Raw genomic sequence first — 27,900 nt, 5'->3', positions numbered from 1 at the left:
TAACAGGCATTAAAGTGGAAGTCAGGTTATCCAGAAAAGAAGTTATCTACAGCATTGAAATGTTTGTATGACTTTTTTGTTTCTGTTTTCCTGACGAAGACTTAAAACTTCCTCTTGGAAAAAAAAAAAAAAAAAAAGGCCAATTACAAACTATCTTCATAAATTAGAATAAGATTAAGAGGCCTGAAGCAAAACTTTAGAGCACTGAAAGAGCAGGTTATTTAAGGTACTGTAATTCGTAGCCATTTTGGATTTGATACAGGCAAATACTTCAAATAGTTCATCCATTCAAACCAGTACTGGGAAGTCCATACACTTCTGTTGACAAATCTGAATTCAGTTTAAAGAAGCAAGTAAATCAGTCACAAAATTTAGTATTTTTTTTTTCATTAAGATATTAATTCTTTATGGATAATCAAATGCTCACAGATAGAAACACTTGTGTCATGTATTGATACCAAAATGCTCTTGTCCAGCAGATAGGGACTGAATAAAGGATGATTAGACTGAGCCCAGTTCTTCTACAGTCCTTTTGTGTGACCTTGGGAAAGCCATTGTCCCTCTCTCTCTCTTTATGATTTGCCATTTACCCCTTCAATTCCCCTTTGTCAGTCTTGTCTATTTTAAATATAGAAGTTAGGGATCCAATTGTAATGCAAGCAATCAAAACCGCAAAAGAAAGCTGTATGAAGAGGAAATGAATGCTTTTCTGTGGAAAGAAAAAATGATACAGCAAATGACAGGCATGCTAACAGCTGCATTCAGTGGCATTTGCCACAATACCAGTATTTGTTGTCTTAAGCAAAAGCTCGCACTGTAGCACCTCAGGAGGTAAAATTCGTAAACCTTTACAGAAACCACAAAACAAAGAACCAGGCACCAAGACTACAAAAAGGACTTTATTCCAGATTTTTTTTATTCTATTTTAATTCTTAGATTTTTGATTTAATACATGGCTGGGGGAGGTTAAATCTCACAGATACTTTACTTGCACTTTCTCATAGAACTGAGGTGCACATTCTGCTTATCAACGAGCTGTGCTATGCTTTCACTGCACTACCACAGCTACAAGCAAGTCTGTTGTTTAAAAGAGAAACACAGCAAGTGATAGTAAAAGACATTTAACAGCCTAGAAACAGCTTCTTCATGTGACCATTAGCTTTTATTCATATAGCCCTACACACCAAGGATAAATAATGGTGATTTTCCTGCATAAATATGAAGAAAATTCTAAATTTCTCTCCGTTGGATTTCCTGAGGGGAATGTACCAACACTGATGCCTGTTATGTGCTACTGATTTTCTGATGGTATGGATTATCTGAGAATACACTCAAGAAACAGTACTTCTAAAGGATGTGAGTCTTTGGTGATTCAGATCACATACCTGAGAATAACAGAAATAGTACTGAAATTAACTGAAAAATAAAAAAAACTTAGAAAATATAATGTATATAAGAAAATAAAAAATCTTTTCCTTGTTACAACAGCACAGCTGATAGCTTGGTTACATAAACCCGATTGTTCAAGTAGTATTAAAAAGATAATAAAATTGGTTAGTGCTGGTTTTGATCACAGCTAGTTGAGTGCTTTAGGAATGATAAGAATATTCATCAAAATGCAAATACAAAGGATATTTTTCAAAATGAGTAATAAATGAGCAATGGCAAACATGAAAAAGAAGCAAGCAGCCAAAAAAAAAAAAAAAAAAAAAAGTCAACAGGGTCATTAAGGAACATGAATACACTAATAGTGACAGATAAGGCTGGTGCTGCTGAAGGCCTGAATAAGTTATTTGCCTTAACATTCATGAAAGAATTTGGAGCACATCCCTGAGACCTAAATACATTTTCACAGGGGTGAGTGACATGGTGAATGAAACATGGGACAGACGTTTATTATTCCAGAGCTCAAAGAATAGTTCAATAATTAAGACCATTAAAAACTGAGATAGCATGCTTAAATTCCAGAGAAAGATTTAGCCTAACATTGGTAAAATAATTCAAAATGGTAGTGAAAAATACCAAAATAACAACCAAGAACATAGGGAAAGTGCAGTGTGCCATGAGATGCTGTATGGCGGACTGTAGTGCACCTAGTGAAGAGAGGTCATGCACATATCTGCTAGGAGACTGTGACAAAGCACGAAGTGTAAATAGCTCAGAACACTGCAGCAGATAACGTAATTTAGGTACATCAGGTACAGGAAAAAAATCTGAAAAGACTAGCATGCTTGTTGGAACATCAAAGTAAAAACTATAAAAGGATAAAGACAGAGAAGAAATAAATTGCTCCTGGCTTGCTCTTTTCTAGTAGGAAAGATGCTGCAACAGCAGAGAAAGAAATACTAGAAGAAGAAAGAATTGAGCCTAGACCTACCAGAAACAAAATGGCTGAGCGGCTGGCTACAAGTTTCTCACTTGCTAGCATGGAGTACAGGACAACTGCTTGTGCTATTTGTACTCTTTTGAGAAATGTCGGAGACCTCGTTTATCTAACTTCCAGTGAATTGGCCTCAAAAAAGTATAGATAATATATCATAATCACAAGATGAATTTTAGGAAAACACTAGATTTTCTATTGAAGAAGAAAATTACTCCTGTTCTTTTTATGAATGAGCAAGGTCATCCAGGAGGCATCATTCACCTGACTTCTGAATCACAGTGCTGAGTTGGATTTGAGTCCCACAGGTTATTTGGCTACTTAAAAAAATAAAATAAAATAAAATGAAAAAGGCTTCCATGCACATTTCAGCATGAAAGCCACATAACTCCTTATTCTTTGTACTGATTGCAGCACTTATCGAAAAGAAACATCTGCTAAAGCACAAATTCCATGGAATAATCTTTTGGTTACCATTCTGTGTTGCCATTATGATTTTTTCCCGTTGCCAGATAGCTGTAATAAAAAAAAATCAAATCAATCTAATGCACTATGATTAAATGTTATCACAATTAAGGAGAAAACTAAGATCATAAAGACTTCAAGGTTTCTGCAGCATCCATACCCTGTTGTAAGTGCAGAAGAAGGAACTTGATACAGATGGAGGAAACTGACACTTTCCACAGACTCTTGGAATACCAGAAAGATCATATATGACTGACTTTATGTGTAGTAAATGTACCTTTTTGTTACCTAACTGCAAGCAACTTTTCATTGCATTGTATACAGATTAATTTTCATCTCTGGCAGTATCCACCAGGATGTTCTAAGATGCTCATTTCTCGCAGGCAAACAGTAGAATCATGCAGAACAGAGAAGGTATGGCTGCTACAGGTCTGCTGTTGCTGTTAAATCCTTTCCCAAATAAAGACTTTGGGTCATTTGGCTACAGGTCTGATTTATTTCAGCTGAGTGCTTATGCCAATCTAACCTACACACAAGAAAGAAAACATCTGTAATCATCATACCTTCTCTTATTTTGTAGGAACTTTCCTGTTGCGTTTACTTGTCCACAGTTACAAGTATAACAGGGGCCGCTGGTGGACAGCAGCTTTGTACTTTCCCCCTGTACTCGGCTCTGGTGAGGCCGCACCTCGAGTACTGTGTTCAGTTTTGGGCCCCTCACTACAAGAAGGACATGGAGGTGCTTGAGTGAGTCCAGAGAAGGGCTACGAAGCTGGTGAGGGGCCTGGAGAACAAGTCCTACGAGGAGCAGCTGAGGGAGCTGGGACTGTTTAGCCTGGAGCAGAGGAGGCTCAGGGGCGACCTTATTGCACTCTACAGGTACCTGAAGGGAGGCTGTAGCGAGGTGGGGGTTGGTCTGTTCTCCCACGTGCCTGGTGACAGGACGAGGGGGAATGGGCTAAAGTTGCGCCAGGGGAGGTTTAGGTTGGATCTTAGGAAGAACTTCTTTACTGAACGGGTTGTTAGGCTGGAATAGGCTGCCCAGGGAAGTGGTGGAGTCACCATCCCTGGAGGTCTTTAAAAGACGTTTAGATGTAGAGCTTAGGGATATGGTTTAGTGGGGACTGTTAGTGTTAGGTCAGAGGTTGGACTTGATGATCTTGAGGTCTCTTCCAACCTAGAAATTCTGTGATTCTGCGATTCTGTGATTTGTGAAGGTCTTTCTCTTGCTGTGAACCGGCAGTTTTCAGTAGCTAAATATTTTCCAGGAATAAGGTTCAACACAAGTCTGTGATGAATGTAGCTATCGTTCACTCACGTTCAGTCTCTTCTTCCATTAGAACTTACCCTACCCATACTCTTTACTAGTTTTCTATTTCAGTAGAAGTCCTATTTCAGCTAACGACATTTGCTCTGTGCAGCGTGTTGGTATGGCTTTCACTTCTGTGCAATAACTTGAAAGACCCAACTGTATTTTGATATATAAAACTGCTTAGCGTGGCAGGATACTGTACTTTTTATGTCCAACCACATTTCCTGATGTTTTCACCTTGAGATAGAGTATGCCTTTAAAAAATATTTTTTAATAAATAAATAAGGCACATGTTAGAAGAGGGAAGGAGGACAAATAAAGTACTAGTGCTCATGACATCATCTTTACAGCCTCGCACACAAAACATGACCGATGTAGCTCAGAGGAATCAGGAAACGCCACAGCCGAGCACGCAGGTACGTGATTTACATGAGAGGAACACGCTGTACTTCGCAGTGCCCTGATTTATGTGAGATGTAAATTGTGTGGGGATGCTACACCAGCATGTGGCCTATCTGAAGGAAAAGAAAACAAAATATAAAGCCTCTCCCACAGTGAACTAACAAATTTAAATGAGCCCCCTTGGCCTGTTGCTATAGTTACCAGCTGCAGCAAGTGCGTTTTACAGAAATTTCAGGCAAAAGCTATATGAATTGTTTATGTAATCACATTTTATATGTACACAGATCTCCACCTTAATAAAAAGAAGTCACTGTATCACAGGAGGGACGTGTGCTTTACTGGCTGCATTAGCAGAACAGATGTAATACCTGACTACTATTAATAAAGCAAGAGACTGAATTTTCACTATGAATTTTTAAGTTACGGCACATCACTACTTGCTGGTGTATCTGTTCTGGGATGTGAAATAGAGCATTCTGACCATAGGGCTGTCAGTCAAACACATCCGCCAGCATTAAATTCATTTGTAAAACATGATAAATATTTACCATTTAGTAAATATTTTCCAAAATCAAAAATATTATTGTATAATCATAGAGCTTAGAGAAGATAAAAGTCCTGCTAAAGGGACATCTACAGCCTGAAACCTTAGGAATGTCCTCAGAACATATAATAATCAGTCAGATATAACTGATGTAGCTGTAGATCCTTCTGCCTACATCTAAGATGCAAAACTGGAAAGTTACAGCTATTTGCGTACTGAAATTCAAATGCAGTTTTAACTAACTTCTTTTCAGCATTGTCAAAAGAGATTTAAAACATTGCACATTACAAAAAAAAAAAAAAGTTAAAAAGTAATGAGTTTTTAAAGGTTTTTTAAACCTTCGGCTGAAGTATTTGAGTATAAAATTTAGAATACAGAATAAAGCATATCAGGCTAAGCTTTAATTACAGCAATGGATTAGTAAAAAGTTAGATAAAACTCTCTCCAAAACAGCTTTTGGGGCAGCTCACACTCCAGTTTTAATTCTCTGCACATCCAGTGTTGTAACTTTGTTATGTGGTTGGATTTGGGCTTATTTTGTTCTTACCACACACTGACACTTCCCAGGTAATCATCTCACTGATTGTTAATGATCTCATCATCTCTCATTTAATTGCTTGTTTTTCTATTTTAAAGAAATTAAACTAGTACACAGGTCAAAATGTTGTCTTGCTGCTCTGGTTAGCAAGAACATGAACCATCACAGTCCTGTGAAGGACTCAAGAAGTCCTGACTCTGAAGAAGTTCATCATCTCCTTGACCAAACCTACCCAACTTCCATTGATAAACAAAAGAGCATGCATTGATTATGTGCATATTTAAGGAGACAAAGCAGCCTGCTTTCTGCTGATTTTTTTTTTTTTTTTCCCCAAGTGTTTGTTATTCTGGTCTGACTGTTTTGTCTATCTCTTTAGTGAGGTACTATGGGAATTCTGTTAAAATCTATTTTTTCCTATTCCATTTGAAAACACAAATTCTTTTCCCTAATTAAAAATAATAATAATAATAATAAAAATCTGATTTCTACTAAACCACATTGCATTTGTGCCTCCTAAAATAACCTTAGAAGTTTTTTTTGCCTGGCTTTGTTATTAAAACACCTGGGGTTATTTTTTCTCTATTGGTTATTTGATTAGTTTCCACCCTGAATAAACATATATTTATCTGAGCATAAATATATTTATCAGAAATAATATTATCAGAGTATAACCCCTTAGGCTATATGAGTTTAAATTGTAGGAGTCATCCTTTTAGAGGCAAAAAGGTAAGGTATTTAAGGAAAAATACAGAGAATTTTAGAATAATCTAAGTGTATAGTAGTACACTATCCCACAAATATCACAGAGGGAAATAAAAGTAATAGATGCTAGTGGCAAACCAGTAGGATTCTCAACCAGTAGGATTTAGCTTGCATTAAAATGCTGAAATTGATTTGTCATTAGGAGTAAAAATATAAGTATTTTATATACCTAATGGGAAGCAACAAAAGTCAATGTTCATCTGTACATTTTTTTATTTTTTTTTAAAGCAAATTCTTTATTGATTGGGAAGAAATTGCAATTTAAAAAGTGGAAGAAATTCATTTACATTATCACTTTACTATTCAGCAAACAGCACGGGTAAGCCTGGTGTACATGGTTGAAGAGCCAGAATCAAAATTATTATAATAGAATGTCCATGTAAAGAGATACACTGATATAACATCCTAAATCTGATTAATTCAGCTGCTCTCTCTGAATTGTATTATTTTAATTAAAACCATAAAGAATCTACCCATCACGAGAAAATTACTGGCTTGTTTCTTCACATCCAAAGAAGACGCAAAGCTTCACAACTGGGAAGCAATGCATTGCTACAGAATGCAATACGACAAAGCGTAACATGGTTGCTTAAGAAACCACAGAAAGAATAGAAATGGAACATAAGACAGACATACTGGAATGGTATGTGCTTGAGGTATCTGTCATGCAGTGCGTTTCCCCTTAATCAGGTAGCATGAAGTAAGTACTTTAAAGACCAAGAAAAGCAGTTAGACGCAAATAGAACAAGTGCTTTCAGCAACTCCTGCCATCCCATTTTAAGGTCAAAGACTATCCGTCTTTCCAAGCAAGATCTAGGCTTGCAGTACCTTATTATTTTTCTGCATGTTTTTATCTTGCTTTTTGTCTGGTATCAATGCACTGGGACCTATAGTTAATACAAGACATGCCTGCCTTGTGATGCCATCTGCCATCAAATCCACCAGATTTTGGATAAATTTTAATGAACCTTTCTTTACAGTTCTGTTTCTAAAATAAGCATTGAAGATTATCAGCCTCTTATCATGACATGGAACTCAGAAACAAAAAAAGGAAGGGTTTGTTTACCACATGGCATGAAGTTAAATGTTCAGAGTAAACATACAAAGAAGAATTGAGGACCCAGTCTTCCAGTTAAAGCATAGAAAAACCTACTTTAAAAAGAAAAAGAATGGCTTCCTCTTAAATTCAAAAGAATAACCATATTCACAGTTAGTTTACATAGTTCATTATTTAGTAGAGCAGCAAAAATTCATCTTTGGATGCGTTCCCAAGCTGACTGCTTGTAGGAAAATGTACCCATAATGCAGACTCTCTCTTTCAGTACTCATTGGCTATTCCTACCCTAAACAGCAACTGGCCTTATTTCTGCTGTAAAATAGCTGTAAGAAATAGATGTGCATATATTCCCATTACTGGTGGTGAATGTCAGCTTGGATCTGCTTTGTTCAGTTTTTTGTTTGCTTTTTTTTAAAATATACCATCAAATTCTGCCTTGACGCATTTATGCATCTCTTATGAAAGTAAAAACTGATGAAGTAACAAAGCAAACACCATCACAGGTAAGACAGATTACATTTCCTTCAGAATTTTTCCCTTGGGCACACTTAAAATTACTCAGCTCATTACAAGTGAATACAGTCAATTAGATTTAGATTTCTGACCCACGTGGCACAAGCTGTAGTTTCACTTATGAGAGTGCTGCCAGGCCTGCAAACCTCATCTGCTGCTGAGAAAGCAAGCAGTGCGGGCTGGTTTCACCTCACACGTGAAAAAATAAAATCCTTTTTACCATTTGCACCGTATTAGAACGGCCTTAAAGAAAAACAGAAGCATACTTTAGAGTGGAAATTTGAAGAGAAAATAACAGCAACAATGTCAGCCTGCAGAAGAAAGAGATTCATATGAAAACTCACATGGGGAAGAGATGAGAGCAGAGTGCAGAATTGGCTATTACTCAAGGACCTTGAAGAGCTGGAAGGCACAGCAGTGAGGTGACAGAGGGGGACAGGAGGGAATCAAGACAGGAATTCATTTGTTCAAGGAAATATCACAGGACAGCCTGAGCTAAGTTTATTTTCTAATTGCACAGCATGAAAATACTGTCTGTGCCAGTCACGTAGCTCAGAGAGCAGGTAAGGCAAAACTGTGTGAAAGAGGAAAACTATCACCAAGAGGTGGTGGTGGTTTTTGGTTTTGTTTGTTTATTGGGTTTTACTGGGGGAGAAATAATGAAGAAAATAAGCATGGAACGTGCTTCAAAGACAGAGGAAACTAGTGGTTAGGATTACAGCTTGTGCAAATATTTGCTAAGTAACACACTGGATTGAAGACGAATGCGCTGAGGTAGAAGAGTTGGATATGGTTATAATGGGAAAAGTTTCTGATGCACATAGTCGGTGCAAAATGTTTTTGTTTTCTTGAGGAAACTGTATGCAACAAATAAACTGTCAAAATCTCCAAAACTGTTGCAGGATAGAATCGATGGACTCAGGACAGAACAGGGGTTCAAAATGTTCCATTGTTAATTGTGCAGTCAAAAGCATTGATTTAAACTCTCTTGGTATTTAAAATAAAAATTAAACACTACAAGACTGCGTACAGCAACTAACCCTCTGTGGCATGTATATGATCAGTTCATAGGCGTTCCATATGTGTTCCTTCTGTAAGGGGAGCCGCGCTTCCTTCCCTTCTCACTTAAGCATTAAACCTTGTCCTGGTAGGACGATCATTGCTCTTCACATCCTTCAGAGATGTTCAGCAGGAGGTGACTGCCATGGGACACCACAACACCAGCTCCCCTCATTGGTAACCAGCTGGATATGCCAGGCCAGGCCAGGCCCGTTGCATGTGGTCCACTGCCTGGGAGAGTTGAGCTATTTCCCTTGATGACCACCTGAAGGGAAATTTCCTTGAGAGCATTTATGTGCTGTGGACTATGATTTCTTTAATCGTAGTTGTATACATACATAATCCTATTTGGATACAGGTGATTATGGACATGCATAGCAGTGCCACTTCCTGCACAGAGGGCAGCTGGAACATATTTTGGCATGTTACAGAAGTACAGTAGCCTGTGATATATCTACTTCCTTCACTCCTGAGTCAAATCTTACCTAAATTTAATCTATATTTAAGGGCTTTCACTTGCTAGATGTTGACATCATATGCAGATATTGCACCAATCCCAACTGTGCTGCAGTGTGATCCAGACTGTGTGGGCTGTTTGCACTGTTATTCCTTCCAGTGCTACCATCTCTAACCTCATCGGGGGAAACTGAGACAGCACCGTAATACCCTGCCGCTTAACATGGCAACATTAGTCACTGCTATTTACCCCCCAGATAAATAAAGTGGGTGAAGGACAGTATATGGTCAGATACTCTCCAGAGTATCTTCTGTTTCAGAATATCCAAAAAGGATTTTGGAAAGCTTTAGAAGCACTGCGCATTATCCCACTTCAGTTCAGACAGAAAGTAACCTGCCAGCCAAACGCAGACTTGAACCTGTGGTATTTCTCTCCCAAGCTGCAATGAGCTGTGGGCGTATCGGGGAAAAGCACTTCCTTTAAAAATAACCCCATGGGGAGACTCTGAGGGTCAAGAATGTGCTAATGTGATAAATACCTGTGACAAACATGCTTCACTCAATTAAACAAGCACACCAAACCTGGAGAAGTGTTTGAACAGAAGTGCTTATTTTGAAATAAGCGTTTGAAGGGAAGATCTGAAAGACTTTGAAAACTCTTAATAAAGTGGCACTTGTGTTCTACCGCTGCTTTTAATTTTTAATTTTCTGCTGACAGATTAACTAGAGTTGGTTAACACTGTTTCAAATTGCACCATGCAGAAATCGTGTCCAGCCTATAAAACATAAACCTACCGGTTTCAGATCAGTTTCCATTTTAATCCCCAGTGTTTGTATGTTTCCAACAGACTTTATACTTGCAGGGAAAAAAACACTACACATCAGTAAATGAGGCAAAACGTTGCCTTAAAAAGCTTCTAGCTAGCTGGCAAAATTCCTTTGTACCAGAAGAAAAAAAATCTGACACACAACATGCTGCTGCTAACAAGCCTGCTGCAATATAGAAGTAACATTGTGACAACATACATAGACATCATTATTTAATTCCACATAACAAAGGACAAAGGCTAGACTTACTTCAGCTCTCCCTTATCTTGGAATAAGAAACAGGCACCTTGCAGCATTGATTGCTCCTCTAATCAAGTCACATCAGCAGAAGTTTCACAGTAACTTTTTTTTTTCAGCCAAAATTAATTTCATTGAGCTGTGTGTGTGTGTGTAGTATTTTTCCAGATCTGTGATGTAGATTTGGAATAACTCTGCAAACTCCAAAGGGAGGGGGGGGAAAAAAAGTCCTACTACTGTCAGGCTTTGTTTCTTTTGCAAATCAAGTGAATAACCTGGACAACTATAAGCCTGCCAGCCTTACAGCAAGCATTGAAGTAACAATGATATGGGCCTCCTAACTAAATGAAATACCAACCAACATGATATGTGGAATAAAAATCTCATCATTACAACTTTGAGAACACAAGACGTCTTGATTACGGTGTTGTAGCATCAGTATAGTACAAATATACAGCTATAAGAACTGAGCAGCAGATCTTAGTACCACAGATCTGTACAGAAGTAACCATTGGTAGGTTTTAAAGTTGTAGTACAAGGAGGTGAAGTGATTTTACCTCTGTGATCCTGCTAGAAATCTGAATCCTTGGCTTTGTGCTGTTCAGCAACAATAAAGAGACAGGGAAAAGGTTAACGACAAAGCTCAAAGTTTCTAAGAGAATAGATAGTGGAAAGGCCAGACAAAGAATAAGCTGGATCGTCCGTGTCCCAGACAAGCCATAGGATAAACCACGTTGCACGTTAAAGGTAAAACATGGCACGTCTAAGAACAACAGGCTATACACGCAGGCTGGGGAAACATTATCCTGCAAGTGATTTTGCAGCTGCTTAACCATTTCTTGAAACTAAGTATTTTCATTAGCTTTCTTTGACAGCTATGCTAGAACGCATTCGGGAATAAGTTTCTAATTTAGGAGGCAGGGAACATTCCCAGAGAAAAGATCATTAGTCACCACTGTAGCATCAAATACCTTTAAGAAGAGTTTAATAAGTTCAAAAAAATAAGAACTTCAAGGAAAAAAAAATAAGGAAAATATTTATACAGAGCAGAAAATGCGAATATAACCTACAAGCAAAATACAATACTAAGATGAGCACGCATCTTGTTTTGGTCAATAGTTCCTTCAGTTCCTTTCCTTCTTATTTAAACATATCTCCTTTGCCATTTCAAAACTGCAAAATAAAGAAGCCTACGTTTATAAGTGACATACATGATTGTAAAGCCAAACTCCACAGAGAGGAAAAGGCTCCATTCAGTTTGGTCCTTCAAGGTTCAAGTATCACAAAGAGCTAAGCTACAGTTTCATAATTCCTGCACAAGGGAAGTGGCTCGAAGTTGTATTAGAAGTTGAAGGATCAAAATGTGAAAAGATGAGACTACTGACAACCTGCAGAACAGAATCAACATCAGCCTCTGGCACAGGCAAACCAGGTGTAGCATTGAAAGCAGAAGATGACTATTTTAACTTGTACCTTCCCTTACTTAAAACTGAATTTTAAAAAGGGAGATAAGCTTTTTTTAAAAAAATGTAAAGTCAGATTTAAGATGAATTGCAAGAGAAATAAATACTACGTACACATCATGAAGGCAGCTCACTCAAGGAAAATCACGGTTTTGAAAAGATAAAAGAACAACAACACCAGTTTTAGGCCCAGTTCTTTAATTAGTATTACACTCAGGAAATAAAGGTGTAATATCAAAGCATTAAAACAAGGCATATGACTTGATGAATAGCCTAAAATACTAAAGTAGTGCTAGCCTGAGCAACGGGTTTTCACCTGTCTCAAGTATTTCTTTAGAGTCACTAAAATGCGAATAGTTGTTTGTGCAGGATGAGACACTGTAATGGTTTTCAGTCTCATTAAAACTCAAAGTGCAGTCCTGAAGTCACATGTCCTGAGCAGAACAAAGCCAGGAGCAGGGGGATAGGAAAGCTTCAATTAATGCTCCATGGTTCATCAAAAAAAAAAAAATGCTTCTAACATAAGTTTCTTCTTTCTTCTTCCCATCAGCTGCTCACACAAATTATGTACTGAAGTGAAGTTTGATTCCCACTGCAGTTTAAGAAACAGCTGGAGTGAAAAACCAGGAGCAGACAACTGACATCCACCATCGGCAATACACTGCATTTCCAGCGAAGGTATATACCTGCTAAGCTACTTGCAGAAGCTATTCTGAATTCTATTTTCTGGCAACATGCTTTCTCCTTCTTAATACCATCTTGTATAGGACATCCTGCATCACTTTTGATTATCTTCTCACATGTACTTCCACAGATCAGTTCAAAAACTGATCTACAGTTCCCAAAGACAGTATAAAAATCTGGAGTAAGGCATTTGGATTTGCAATTAAGGATCAAGGAGTCACTGAGAAGGAAGTCTTCATTCAGACAGTCCGTTCAAATCTTCTTTCAAGTAAGACTTAGAACAACAGTAAGACAGTGAAATGCCTTTGTTTTGCAGAATGTTCCACTGCTGTGTGCTGATGAGATTTCAGTGCAAAGTATTTTTATTTTTTAATTTTCTATTTATTTCCAATACCTCTGCTGCTACAAGAGGCAGAGCAGTTTTAAATATTTTAGAATAAGGCACAGAAATATACAGTAGGAACACAACTAACAGACACTAACAGCTGTTTTGTTTGCTCCTTATTCAGCTTAGTAGTTTATTTTGATGCTGTCTGCCCTAAGGAAAAGTTGCATAGGCAGGGGTTGCTGTTGGAAATAAACAGATGGCACACAAAGTTGACTGAATGATGCTAAGTTTCCAGATGCTAACTTTCCTAAAAAATCCTTCAAGTATAAAGCATGGCAGCTAACTACTACATTTCATAAGAGCATTTCACTAGCTTCTGTTTAACATACAAATTCAGTCAGTCTCTCATAGGAGGCACCACAGGCTTGTTGCACTTTTACAAACATATGGAGGAAGGTGTACCAATTATTGCTGTACATTAGTCATCCACTCTTCCATGGTGAGCCTTTTTTGGAAGATTTTTTAAGAGAGATTAAATAAATATACTACAAGATTCATCAGAGCTAGCAAAGAACAAGTATGTCGATAAGCAGAGTTCTGTTTTCTACCACATTGTCCATGCTTGCAGCAAGAAAGCAAAGTTTCCACATGCAATATATATGTTGTCAATAAATACTTGTCACATTCTAGTAACGTTATGGAAGGCTGATAGAACATGTTAACTCCTTGGAAAGCAGGAGTGAAAATAGCAGCTTGTGCAAATCTCTTATTGCAATGCCACTAGGAGTCAAGACAGTCAGAAAAGAAATGTACCAAAACTCCCTTTCCCGTTCCATTTGAACTGATTGCCCACAATAGAAACAAACACTTCCTGTGACATTAAGTTGTCATCAGCTTCTGTGATTCCCAGTTTACTCAGCCTTTTCTTGCGCATCTGGTTCTTCTTCACAGAAGCAGCACCAAGTTCATTTGCAATTTCATAATTGCCTTCAGTTTGTTCAGAAATCTCAACTTGCTCATAAAGCTCCAACTCATCAGTCACACATTCAGGTAGTTCTTCTTGTCTGAAGCCCTCTTCACATGCTCTCCCATCACCTGACAAGGTAGGCTGTGTATTCCCTAGATCAGGAAACAATGAGAATGTCATCCTCAAAACAGCCAAATCAGTTAAAACTCCTGGAATCATGTTTTCTTCAGTCTTAACATTTGCATCCCCCATACTTTCTGGAAAACAATTTAATGGCAGCCATATATTTCATATACAGCATATGATACTTAAAGAAAAGTTCTCTTCTTGCAATGACTTCAGGCTTCCAAGTGATATTGATATTAGAGAAAGTTACAGTGGGTTTACACACTGCACTTGAGACCATGACACTTCTTGATTAAGACATAAAAAGAGAAATAGAGTTGTTAACATTTCATTTACTGCAGAAAATAATTTCTGTGCAGGGAGCCTGGGCTAATCCACGTCACAGATCTAGTGCACAAAGAAAACTATGCAGAGAACTATGAACCAGAACAGCTGTAAGAGAAGCCATAGCTGCTTTCCTGCTGATAACACTCTTCCGTATGACTCAGGTAGCTATCAGTTATATGGGCTCTGCTTGATAGGGAGCATAGATCAGATGTCTAATGACTTTAAAAGTGTAAGCATCCATATGACATGGAGCACGGACATTCACAGGATTTGTCTGAAGTTTATAATCCATAGCTATCAGAACAATGGAATTTGCTGAAGATAAAGATTTAAGCTAAATTAAACTACAGATCATAAGAAATTTTAAGATTCAATTATGAATTAGGGAATCTAAAAACATGGGTATGCTATATTAAATGCTTTTAGGATTTCCTCAGAGGAAGTCAGAAAAATACCTTTCGTTGCTGAAGCATCCTTTACATCAGAGGCAATTGTTGCTTTAACCAGGACCACACCATATCCTTCATTATTATGAATCATGTTATTGACCATGCTTATCTTGGGGATCTCATAATGTTCATCTAAGAAGTTCTACAGCAAAGAAACCGATATCCAGCATGTTATGTCCAGCTAAAGGGATGCAAGCCTTTCCGCTTTTAGATAGTCAGTTCTCTGCATAGGTTAACAACATGCTAGCCAATACAAGTGACAGTGCAAAAGGGATTTTCTTTCTGACAGATAAGGAATAAAACAAGTCTATGGCTTTGGTGTACCAATCCAAACAACAAGCATCATCATCATTAGATGTGACACACAAAGCAGCAAGTTTATAAGCCAATCTAAACAGCAGTTATTTGCACCAATTCTAACAGCTGTAAGAATTGAATACTAATATATATTTATTCTTTTTAATTTTAAAAAAGTGCATTATGCTTTGAACTGACCTTTATAAGTATTCCCTCCTTGCAGTGGTGTATGCCATTGTCTAATAGGGTGCATGTACTCCCTGGATATATTTCCACACCAGCACCCTACAAGGTGAAACAGATTGCAGTTCACAAAACATAAATAATTTGGGGCACATTTACAGTTTGGTTTGAAAACTCCATTACAGATCTTTGTGCTCATTCAGCAGATGCAAAATGTAAAACTTTGTTACCACTCCAGCTCCACAGCTTTGTGAACTAACTTGAGCCGTAATACGAACGTTGAGGCCCCATAAATAATACTATTGTCACCAGCCCATAAAAATCTCTGGTAGAGTAACCACACAACTTTGCATTGCTTTATTGATCTTTAGTCATCCACCCCAACACTCTAAGCCCCATCATTCTCCAAAGTGTCCTATTCGGAGTTCAATTCTGTGTTTATCATCATTCTGTAAGAATCAATGGATAAGGTGTCCAAAAAAGGGCATTTAATTGCCAAATACACGATTTAACTAGAAAATTACTTATGTGCAAGCAAAAAAGAAATCATGTTAAAGGTATTGCAGGACAAGAATAAGTCCAGCAAGGCAGCAATCGTTATTTCATAAGTGTCCCTCTGTAACTACATCATTTTCATATCATCACATACAAATCAACATAAGATACTAGATACTATTGAAGGCCACAAGACTGCTGTGAACAATTTCTTAAACCTATTAACACAAAGCTGTCCAAGACACCTTTTAAAGGTACTCTTAAGAGTGACAGAAACCACCCCTTTACTGAAGTGTTATTTTGTATCAGAACCCTTTATGTTAATTTAGGAAATAGCCAGAGTTAAGAATTTGTTTGTACCTTGGCACCGTACAGATCTGAGTTTTTCATTAATAGCTCAGCTGATGTTCGTACTGTTATGCCTGTAGTTTCACACTGTAGCACACAATTCTCTAGAGTAGTTTTCCCATGATGGATGCCTGTACACAGACAACAAAAATTGTTAAATGAATCAGTTATGCAGAGGCAAATCCCTCCTACAGGTACATGGACTTGCAGCGTTTTCCACAGTGTGAGAAAATGATTGTTTTAATCATACTTCATGTTAATTTTATTGATTTGCCCATGTGTAGTTGGAATTCACACTGGTTTTCCTAATATCAGCAGAAAAACTGCAAGGGAACCCTAGTCAAAGAAGTGTCTTAGAAGTGTTTTTGTTTGGGGTGGTTTTGTTTGTTTGTTTGAAAGTGACAGCAATTATTCTTTTCTCTATAAGCCTAAGAAACCTCTGAATTAATAATGTATTAAATACAAGTATATGGGGATTAATAAACATTTTAAAACATTTAAAAACAAATGTCCCTCAAGGCAAAGTATTAATTAGCACCTTCTGCACAGACAGAAGGTCGTGGCCAAACTCACTGGATACAACTTGGGATTATTTGAATGGCAGTTCAAATGTGTTCTTAGTAAACAGAGGTCTATACTATTTCTACAGTCTATGCCATTCCTCAGTAGAGAGCTGGTTGGGTTCAGCTAGAGGTGAATACTGCCATAGGAATTCTTCTGTGGAAAGAGAAATTATTTCCTTTTCCAGGCAGCCTGGCAGAGGCCCTGCAGTGGTCAGTCAGGCTGCCATAACAGCAGAAACATTTAGACAAATTATCTTATCAAAAAAATAAGAAGAAAACCTAAGAGCCACAACAACCTGCAAGTACAAACAACAGAAGTTATTTTGATGTCCACATTATAAACAAGTGGGACAGAAACAAAAGGAAGCCTTAACATTTGTATCTGTAGGATTCTTTACTACAATATTTTGTTAAAACCAGTAAATTGTAAGAGTGGATCCCAGATTTAATTCTAACAGAAAATTATAAAAGATCCACAAAAAGTTCAAGGTACTCTTATACTTACTTAAAATCCCTTCCACAGCATCATGTTGTACCAACTTCAAATTGGAGATCTTTACGTTGGCTCCTGTACAGTCAACAAAGTTGTCTCCTTTCCCTTGCTTTTCTATCACAATATCATCTGGCAAGCCATAGCCTGAAAGCAGAAGTGAAAGACAAGTTTGTTGAGTAACTGGTAATCAGATGCTCAGTACCTAAGCAGACATTTGGGTTAGGTAGAGAGGGTTGGAACTTGAGATATCTTTGAGTATCTTGAATAGGATTTTTCCCCCAGTGGCCAAGGCACACCTCCTCTATACCAAGACCCAGGTGCTCAAAAAAATACCACCACCAACAAAAAAACAACCAAACTCAAAAGTTCCCTTTCTTGAATGACACGTAATATAATAAAATACAAAGTTATTTTAGCCAGTTAATCAAAAGGCTAGCACTTGCTGAGGGCAAAGTTCTTACTCCCCAGACTGCACCACAGTATGGAGGTGCAGTGACCACAGCCGCAACAGGCACCCACAGCCTGCTTCCAGTACCACAGCTCACTGCAGCAGGCTGAGGCTCCAAAGAGCACAGGGAGAAGCAGTCACCATCACAAGGCAAGAAAACAAGTGCAAAGGACTCCACATTGTTACTAAACTTCACTCAGCTTCTCTATTTAGATGAAGCCTGGGTCAATACTTGACGTTCCAGCGTTACATGGACTTCCAGATTAATTCAGATTAAAAAAGAAACTTTCAAAAGCATATGCCAGCATTGATTTACTAAAGCCATCCACACTTGTCAGCATTCAACCACTTACAGGGCAATTTATGAGCATGTAAAGCTTTTACAGCTTGTCACTGCCAAGAATCACGATAAGGAAAGCAATAATGCAACATCTATTAGAGCAGCATGAGTCCTATCATTTTCTGAACACACACACAAGCTTAGATAAGAAGTGCCTGAACAGGATGCTAGCTTTTAACCAAGTACATAAATAAATGCTCTAATGTGCAAGTAGAAAGGTTAAAAAAAAAGCCTTTGAACAAGAGTTGAGAGAAAGTTTTGAAGACAGCAGATTTAATGTAGTAGACTGTGTAGTAATGTGTAGACTGATAGTTAAGTACACTATAGTACCCAGGAATCTTTTTCCAGTGCTGCTAGGGAGGAGGCGGTAAGGAGCAGTTTACTTCCAGTATGTAAAGAAAGAGCATCATGGGACCGTAAATAGCAGATGCAGTCTAACTACACACTGGTGGAAAGAGTTTTAGGAATAATTGTCCTACAGAGTGCCTACAGATTTTCTAACCAAGCTTTTAGTTTGCTTCACTTCCTCTAGCAAGAAAGAAAGCCGTTGACAAGGAATAGAGAAGGAATGATTCACCTGATATCAAGTGGTGGTCAATACCCAGCCAGGTCAGGGCTGTATGCCTTGCCTGTAAGTTAAGGGACTCCACAGGAGCTAAAGGCAATTGTCATCCAGTAATCCATCCAGATCATGGATTTTGGATGGGTGGATGCTACAGGTTCCTTTCCAGCTTAAACTATTAAACAAGGTGGAGCAAAGTTCTGAAGTATCTTTGCTACAATTTTTTGTCAAGCGCTAAAGTTATCCTGACTAGGATTCTTGCATCTGTTACTGTTTTAACTTTACTTAGTTCTAGTAAGTCTTTGTTTATCCCTGACTTAGAATACTCATACTTTCAACCTTAGTACCGGCTTGCACAGTGACTGGAAAAGAAATAAAATCTCTACTAAGCAAAGCAACATTATTTCTTTGATGAGTCACCCTTTCATCCCAAAAAAGCCACCATATCATCCAACTATTCAGATTAGTGCCAGCAGATTTATTCTCGATGCTCTTACTTCAAATGTTTTCAGCTGCTATTGCTGCTATAAAAACTTCTAACAGAAGTCCATATAAGAAGATTAAACATCCTGACATATTCATTACCCGGAGAGTGGTTTGTACTGAAGATACAGTTACATGCCTTGCTCCTTAAAATAGAGTAGCTCATCCTTTAATAGGTGTGCTATTTCACCATTTGCATTCCTGTTTCCTCAAAACTACAAAAGAAGTTGTTAAATACCATCCCACACAATTTTAGAACAATGCCATTTTGCAGACAATTAAAACAATTTGAGCTCCTTTATCCTGCAGGTGCATTGTCCATCAGCATTAATCTCTATGCAAACCAAGCATACACAAGAGAAGGGCAAGAAAGAAAATGATACTCATAAAATAAGGACAATAAAAATATAATCCAGAACAGGAGAATGAAATCCAGAGCAGGAAATTAAAATCCCAGCCTTTCCCATTATGAAGCTTTGACAAGATAAAAAAAACACAGCTGAAGAAGCATCTGAACAGCTGCACAAGCCCCAGTGATACACAGACTTACACTGCAACAGCGTGCATACCCAAAGGAGAGGAATTATGCTGAGGAAACAAGAATTGTGAGGAAGAGAAAGCAATGTATCCTAAAAGTATTTCAAACAAATATTTTGAGAGAAAAACAGAAGCATGTATGCTGTAGAAGGGGATGCAGCATAAACAGGCATGTTAAGCCAATAGCACTCTCTGCATAGGTGCTTCACATAACGCACAGATTCACATCAGTAGATTCACACACACAGCTGACACGCAACAAATGTCATAAACTAAGTTTGAGTAGCACTTGGCTCTTTCTCTGTATTCACCAGTTCTACCCTGACAGCGAGGCTGACTATACCTCTGAGGTAGATCAGGACATGCAAAGGAAAGCTAGGATCTCTCTCAAGTACTCTAGAAACTGAAGCCTCTCAGAATGATTTTAGTGTTTATTAAATAGAAAAAATCAACACACCTGTGTTGCTGTTGGATCCCCTCTAGTACCTATATAACCAGGATCTATCCAGGCAAATAGTTAGGAGGAAATAGCAAATTTGCCATTAATCAGCAAAAATTAAAACTTATTTGCAGAAATAATCATGGGTAATGAAACGGCTGACTCCTTCCTGAAATAGACACGGCTCTACGAGCAGAAATAGGAACAGTTCAAAGAAAAAAATTAATGCTCCAGACAAACTGCAAAAATATAATAAACCTTTAAGCAGAACTAAGTTAAAGACCCTTATTTACTTTATTTTAAGGACCATTATTCTATCAAGCTCTCTACCTTCTAATTCAACAGAATCAGCAATGCAGAACACGCCATCTACAACATAATGACCAGGACAGATGATGACTGTGTCTCCGTCGTAACAAGCACTTACAGCTGCCAGCGGATCATTGTGAAACTGTAAGAGAAAAACAATATAATCAGCTCCTAAAAAATGCTATAAAATAGACGCATTTATGCCCTAAAAGCTTGCTTTTCAATTAAACGTTGCTGCTTTTGCTTAAAAGAAGCCCTTTTTAATGGCACCAACAATATGCAATTTCTACTTTGAATTCAAGAATCATAGCACTCTCTGGACAAAAAAAGCTTCAGAGCATTCCTTTATGTTATGTCCATCCCCCCATGAGAAAAATGGGGCAGAGCAGCAGATTGAAGAACACATGCACCAGAAAGCAGACCTCGATATGGCCTGGATTCCAGGCCAATATTTGAATTCTGTTTCAAGTGACTTGTCATGAATTACTGAAGAAAGACATGACAGAAGAAAAAGAAAATAAATTACAAGCAACTCAGCTATTAGATTTGAGCTTGGCCAAACACCACTGTAACTCCTCACTCCTGGAGCATGTCACTCCAAAACAGCATATAGCTATTACAGTGGCAAATACGGGGTCCACATGACACTTTTTCTTGGGGAAAAAAAAAAAAAAAAAATCAGTGCCTAAAGAGCACAGGCTAATGTCCTGCTCAGGTATCGGGCCATTCTGTATTGGAGGGTAAAAAAATAGTACAGAAAAATTGCACATTTATTGCTTTCCAGCAAATTCCATAATAAGCATTGTAAGAGAATTTTTCAGTTGCTGAGAGAAATCAGATTTATAGCCCAAGAGTTAATTCAAGAGTTTCCCTTTGGGTCTATTTTGCCCACCAGCAAGCAATTTCATTTGGGCCCAAGGATTCATAAGAGTCATAAAATATCTCAAGTTGGAATGGACCCACAAGGACCATCAAGTCAGACTCCTGGGTCTCCAAAGGACCACCACAAAAAAAACACATCTGACCATGCTTCTGAGAGCATAGTCCAGCTACAATTCCAGGCTATTCTTAAACACTTAAGTGCTAAGTCCTACCTGAATTTAATTGAACTAAGTATAATTGTTCTTAGCAAGTAAATAAATTTCCTACACAGAAGCAGAGCAACAGAACACTTCATTCCTGAAACCTAATCTAATTATTAATAACATCAAAAGAAATGGGTATCTCAAAATTTAAGTATTACACCTTAGCACATTTTATTATGGAATTATTACAGGTGTGTTTTCTTTCTCCCCCCTCACTGCTCATATAAGCACTCAGCAGACAAATTAGGAGAAGTTACTTGCAACTTTAAAACATGATTTATTGTTTAAAGTGCTGTTTTTAGAGTGACAAATAAAAGCAGCGTGCAAATGTAATACCTTCCAAATGACAGATTATTCTTCCACATGGTTTCTTGAGGAGAAAAGAGTAATGGCGGATAGACCATTGCTGTTACTTTACCTGTATTTCTAGTTCTTCACCACAAGATTCAGGGCAAAGTTTGTCCCTTATCAAGGACTGCAGCAGACCTGCCATCATGGTGGAAGATACAACATGAGTGATCTTGGTTCCTGTTGGTCTCTGTCCTTTAGCTTGGAGACCACTGTATTTTTGGTAACCAAACACATACCTAAAACATGAGAAAAGCCATCAGTTCTTTCTTCAGTAAAGAACTTTCTACACACACGGGATCTCCTGCTTGCATTAAACCTACTAAGTACCTCAGCAGTGGATTCTCAATGAGTTTTAGCTTTTGTTTCAAGTGCTCTATTTTCTCATACAACTGAAGTCCCTCCACCATGGAGACGTTTTCTACTTCAGAGTCTGAATCACTGCTTGATATGCTGTTCCTCACGTTTAAGAACTTCCTGTAGAGCTCTTCACCTTGAGACAAGTAATTCTGGTAATCAGCAACAAGCCCAGAAGGCACACGGTGTTCAAGGATGTCATAATGCCTGCAATTCAGAGCAAGGGGTCAGTGTATTTCCCCTTTCCAATTTTGAAAGATCAAATACAAACCCACAGAGAACCTGAGGAGTTCTATACCAGTACTTAGTCAAAACTCTCTGCAGTCTGCATCAACACTGTGCTTTTTTTAAAAAAAGCAGCAAAACCAAAACCCTCAGACACACACAAGTATATTACTTTCTTCTCTAAGTAGCATGTAATTGTTAAAGGTGGATAGGTAACAGTCATCAGAAACTTACTCTGAAACAAAGGTTTAGAGTAAGTAAAGTTGGAAGCATACAACTGAATGTCATACAAACTTCAGGATACTCGTGCTAAGTTATATGATTTTTTAAAAAGGAAATGAGCAATAGCTCATGGAAGACGTAACACACATACTGTGTCAAACATCAGAAAAAAAAGCACGCAGTAAAAAAAAACACGTCTTAATTATCCTTCCCAGACATATTTTACTGTATGCTCTGGTTATTTAGCACCCTCAAAAATGTAACTAGATTGTGCTCTTGTGCACTGCTCCAGTTTCATATAGCCAGATGGCATTAAAAGAATCCACCTTCAGTAAGCTGAATGCCAACTGATCCCACAAAGGAAAGAAATGAACACATTCCTCCTTCAGCACGACCAATTGACAAGATTTTGTTTACATTCTGTTCCATTCTGGTTCTTATTCTGTGCCCAAAGGTATGAAAGCATTCCACACTAGCTTTAGTTAAGATTACTTTTCATACACCTACAAGTTAAAGGAGGCAATAGCTGGATTTGGAGCGCCATCTGATGGGAGGTTAAGGATTACAGGGGAGAAAAAAATGCAGGACTGGAACAGTGATTTCAGTTGCACCTTTCTATAAAAAGATTTGAACATCAGACAGTGATTGCTGCTAGAACAGACTTGCTTTGATTTGCTAGTGAAGAGTTTTCTTTGAAATCTGTCTGTCACTATTCCCACATTGCCTTTCCCTGTGGTTCTACCTAATAATATCAAAGGTATCGCACTTACAATCTCAGTCGAGGCTCAACACATCGCACAAAGTAATCCAAATCATCCTCCTCCTCCTCATCCCAGGTCCTCCAGATGTGTTGGTAGAAGAACCTTTTGAAGCAACATAAGTGTCTAAATACAAAGGAGGCCAGACTTACTCAAGCAGAGACATAAACACTGGAACTAGGAACGTAATCAATTTGAGAGTTCAGCTCAAAACATCCCCTCTCTCCCATTTCATGCCACCATCCTGTACGCTATTTAGTAGTCACAAAAGCTATCTTTCTTGTCTGTTGTTACCTGCATAAAGGATTTATTTTGTGTTTCGAGTTCAAAATTCCTAACAGCCTGAGTCCCACTAACTTTCACCAAAATAGATGGAACAACTAAAAGCTGGATTTGAAAATAACACCTGCATGCTCAAGATTCTGACACTTTTTGGTTGGTTGTTTTTGGCTAGGCATCCTTCAGCTTTCCTTTCTACCTGGAGTTTGTCACTTCCATAATACATGCTTATAATTCTACTACTGTGCAATGGTCGAGAGAATGAGTCTCTTCTCCTTCCTTCCTCCCACACCCACTTCTGGAACAGAGTCTATTTTCTAGACAGTCTTTCCTCCTGTTTTATCTTTTTTATCCAGTCCTAGTGTTAATTTGTAGACTTTTCATGCAGCACATGGTACGTTACTGTGAGAGAGATGAAGAAGAGACAGAGATGATAAAGAAAGGACAAGAAAGTAGAATATGTAAGATGTGAACAGACATCTGATGAAGAAAGAGCAAATTTAGGGGAAGAGACAAATTGCAGGAAAAGGAAGAATGAGGCAAAAGAGAAAAAGAGACATCACAATGTTTCAGAATAGAAAGAAACACCGCACTAGAGCCAACAAGGTGATACAGCCCGAGGAAGCCTAGGGTGGAGAAGAGAGGAAAAGCAATGCAGAGACTTCCTCCTCCTCCCACGTCTTTCAGCACAGGGAGTAAGTTGCTGAAAAGCAGACCTTGTGTTTGTGCTATCACCTTCAGCTGCATAAAACAAAATAAGACCTTATGCATTTTTGTACCTGACATGCTCCATGGCTAGTGCTGTCTGATCAAATTCTCCTGACTCATCATACACAACCCACAGCTCCCGCAGGGGGATCTGACGCTCCTTCAGCTCCAAGAGTTCCTGCATGCATTCCAACGTGAAGGTGCTAACCTGTGACTCACACAGGAAAGGCTCGCTGAGTCGAACAACCGCTTTGAGAGCCGAATACTCCACATCAACAACCTGTTGGAATGAACAGCTCTTAGGATTTCTCTAGGCAGAGCAATAGATGCAGCTGAGGAAGGTGAACGTGACATGCCAGTTGACTCACATATATCAATGCATACTGCATAGTACAGCAAAGGCAATCTGGTCAGCTGAAGTGATAACCCAAAACTGAGCTTCTCAGGACCAAAAGATTTGGAGCCTCTTCCACATTCGCAGTTTTGTTCAAAACCCTCATAACGTTCATATAAGGCTAGTAAATTGCTTCCCTATTATATTTTTTTTCAGATAGGGAAAAGCAGTATTTTTAGACTTTAATCAATACTTTACAGTTCTCATGAACTCCTCTGTAGCTCATTTTTCCAAGTACCCACAAGACACAAAGAAACCCAAGAGTTGGTCTGGACCAGTGAAAGCCATTTTGTTACTAATTGTGCTGAATTTATCTATGTGCTGCCTGTTAGAGGGGTAAGTGATGTTAATTGAAGACAAATGGCTGAACAACTGCATTCCATTTACCTCAACGACAACCTCAAACACATTAGTACGCCAGACTGCCTGCCATCCAGATGGTTCAAGGACCTTCTCCAGGTACTCAGCTATGAATTCTTTCACCTCAGAAGCCTTGCAGTCAGCTAAAAAGAAAATGAAAGCAGTACAGTTATGCAGGAAAAGAAGGAAAAGTCCTCCAAATCTTTGATAAGTGAAATTCACAGTTAATATATTCCTCTAACTCATCTAAACTCAGACTTCATTCTGTTTTGCTCATAACTCAGTATTTTTGCTGCTTATCTCAGTAGTGAGAGAGAGAAGAGTCATCTGTTTTGTGCTTCTCCAGAAGCAGCAGTACTCAACCTCCCAGGTACTGAGGGTTTCAGTACCAGTGCTATTAAACAGTTAACTTCTGCCTTACCTTAAGCAGCCTTGCTAAAGAAAAAGAGCTCTAGTAATGCCAATTAAACCAAGGCACAGAGTCCTGCATTAGCGTTTTCTCCTTTTGTTCACTCAGATTTCATTTATTTACGTTAAAACCATTTCCTCCTGCTTTACTAGTTAGAGCAACAGAAGTTACAATATGATAATCCAACAGCAACAACGATACGCTGCATCTTTTCTAGCCCCTGTTATTAAGAGTATCTCACAGCATAATATGGAATCGACTCCACTTAAACTGTATGACTTAAGAAACCTGACTACATATTCCTTTTCCACTAAGAAATTTCTCACCCAAAATGTAATCCTGGTAAGCTTTAAATCGCTCATAAAACAAAAGATGATCGGTGTGAAAAATGTCTGGAAGAAGTACGTTCCCATCTGGTACAGCCCGTCCTAACGCAGTCGCTGGTTTGCCACGACTCCCATAGTCACTACTGATATCCTCTTCTTCCTGAAGCAGGTCTGGACAGGGGAGTTGGAACAAAGCAAACCCCACAAGTTATCAATTGAACGCAGTCATCACTCATTCCTCTATTCCCAGAAAATTCCTGTTCACCCAAGATCCATCACGGACCTGCTTTCTACAACACACCTTACAACACATAGCAAAACCCTCCTCCACCGAAAATGAAAAGGTGACTTTAATCACGTATAATTTCAGAAAGATTTCAAACAGCTCCTGTAAAACCATAACTGCATTACGCACACTGTAAATAAAATATTTTTTACGCTTCCACATCCCTGATCAAATCCAGCAGCTATGACAGCAATACCTGGCACAAACGCTAACAGGAGCCCCAGAGGACAAGGCACCTTCCAGAACAATTTAACGTAGCTTGCTCGTGGTTTCCAAGCCTATAACCACACACCGCCAACCTGGCACCGAACAGGAGCCAACGTGACAGCACGGTGCCATTACGTTCATTCCCAAAGCAAGCGCCCGGCCCTCACCTGCCTTCGCCTCCTCGGCGCGCTCCCGAGGGTCGGCGGCGCGCCCGGCCTGCAGCGCGCCCTGCCCCTGCCCCTGCCCCTGCCCCTGCCCCTGCCCCTGCCCCTGCCCCTGCCCCTGCGGCCCGTCCATGGCGCCCGCCTGCCCCGCTTTCAAACCGGAGCCGCCGCTCCGCGACGTCACCGCCAGCGGCCGCCCTGACTGGCTGGCGGCGCGGCGGGCGGCTCGGGGCTGGGCGGGCGGCGGCCGGGCCGTTGAGGCCGTGAGGGGCGGGAGGCGGGGCTCGCAGGGGCGCGGCCCCCTCAGCGGCGGGGCTGCGGCCTGCGGAAGCTGCGGGCGCCGAGAGAGGGCTCGGCCTCAAGCCGGCAGCCATGGGCAAGCCTGTCAGTGAGGCTGCGCCTAGGGGACAAGGCACGGGCGGGCTCCTTGGGCGGGCAGTGCCCTCTGTCAGGCCCCGCGTGCTTGTGCGGGTGTTTCAAGCACACGGCTCGCCCTGAATAAAGAACCAGCCGCACGCAGCCACAGAAATACTAAAAAATAGTAAATCACCACACATAGGCCTCACGGAACTCCAAGACGACACACCTTGCTGTTAGCTCTGACCTGTTGCAGCACAAAATGTGCCCACTCAAAAAGAAAATAGCACGTTTTTTCCCCTCAGTTTCCTCACAGCTTCAATCTTGTGTTGTCCTGTTTGTGTCTCACCCCTTTTAGCATTAGCATCACGCTTCTGCCTTGCATCTCTTCAAGACCCAGCTCTCCAACCTACTTTGTATTTTGAGCTCTGACTTTCTTAGATCATTCCTTTTCTATGTATTTGTCTCACCTTTCCTCAGACGGCCTCAGCTGCCCTGCTGCCCCTGCCCTGCCCGCTCCTGTGCCCAGGAGCTTGCTGCAGGGCCTGGCGCTCAGAAGAGGAGCCAAGCGGAGATATTCTGAAACACTTGGCCAGGTAAACGCAGTATATCTGAAGCGCGCTGATAATTACAGTCTTATCAAGAAATAAAATTGCTGGATTAGCCGCAAAACAGAGCATGTGTCTTGGAGTAAAACACACAGCTAGGCATAGGTCAGTGCAAAATCTAGACAGCTTTCAAGTGCCTCATAAATCCTGCTTTTAAAGGACTCAGGGATACAGCGGGATTTCTGCTCAGAGATTAATCTTGCCTTCAAAGAAAAGTTAAATGCATAAATGTTTCTACCAATAAAACATGCTTCTTTTGCAAAGGAAAATAAGCTAATTCTCACATCACTGGCAGACTTGCCAACAAAATCTTACAGACACAGCCTGGAGGATAAGCTACAAGGGCATTTCTCCAAGTTGGCCATATTAGGGAATACATAAGATTTAGGTTGCAGCTTTCTTTTTTTAGTATA

At 39.3% G+C, this 27,900-nt stretch overlaps 1 protein-coding gene across 4 annotated transcripts; it reads right to left on the bottom strand.

The window, feature by feature from the left end:
* Positions 1-12,194: 12,194 nt before the first annotated feature.
* SHCBP1 (SHC binding and spindle associated 1) lies at positions 12,195-26,827 on the bottom strand. 4 transcript variants are annotated; one of them, XM_035336831.1, is made up of 14 exons: positions 26,617-26,827; positions 26,526-26,574; positions 25,866-26,036; positions 25,158-25,273; positions 24,448-24,656; positions 23,402-23,494; positions 22,158-22,391; positions 21,898-22,066; positions 20,416-20,536; positions 17,289-17,420; positions 16,233-16,351; positions 15,393-15,479; positions 14,904-15,039; positions 12,195-14,252 (listed from the first exon to the last, which is right to left on the bottom strand). In XM_035336831.1, exons 1-14 carry the CDS (start codon positions 26,653-26,655, stop codon positions 13,825-13,827), a joined length of 2,103 nt encoding a protein of 700 aa, XP_035192722.1. In that variant the 5' UTR covers positions 26,656-26,827; the 3' UTR covers positions 12,195-13,824. The 4 variants fall into 4 exon arrangements, with proteins under 4 accessions (XP_035192722.1, XP_035192723.1, XP_035192725.1 ...); XM_035336832.1 differs by having other exon boundaries at positions 26,623-26,827; XM_035336834.1 differs by having other exon boundaries at positions 12,195-14,147; positions 26,617-26,825.
* Positions 26,828-27,900: the final 1,073 nt, after the last annotated feature.

This window comes from Oxyura jamaicensis, chromosome 11 (genome assembly GCF_011077185.1).
Source record: "Oxyura jamaicensis isolate SHBP4307 breed ruddy duck chromosome 11, BPBGC_Ojam_1.0, whole genome shotgun sequence".
In the NCBI taxonomy this organism is placed as follows: Eukaryota; Metazoa; Chordata; class Aves; order Anseriformes; family Anatidae; genus Oxyura; species Oxyura jamaicensis.
Note: the sequence above shows the minus strand (reverse complement) of the source record. Positions and strands in the feature narration are given on the sequence as shown.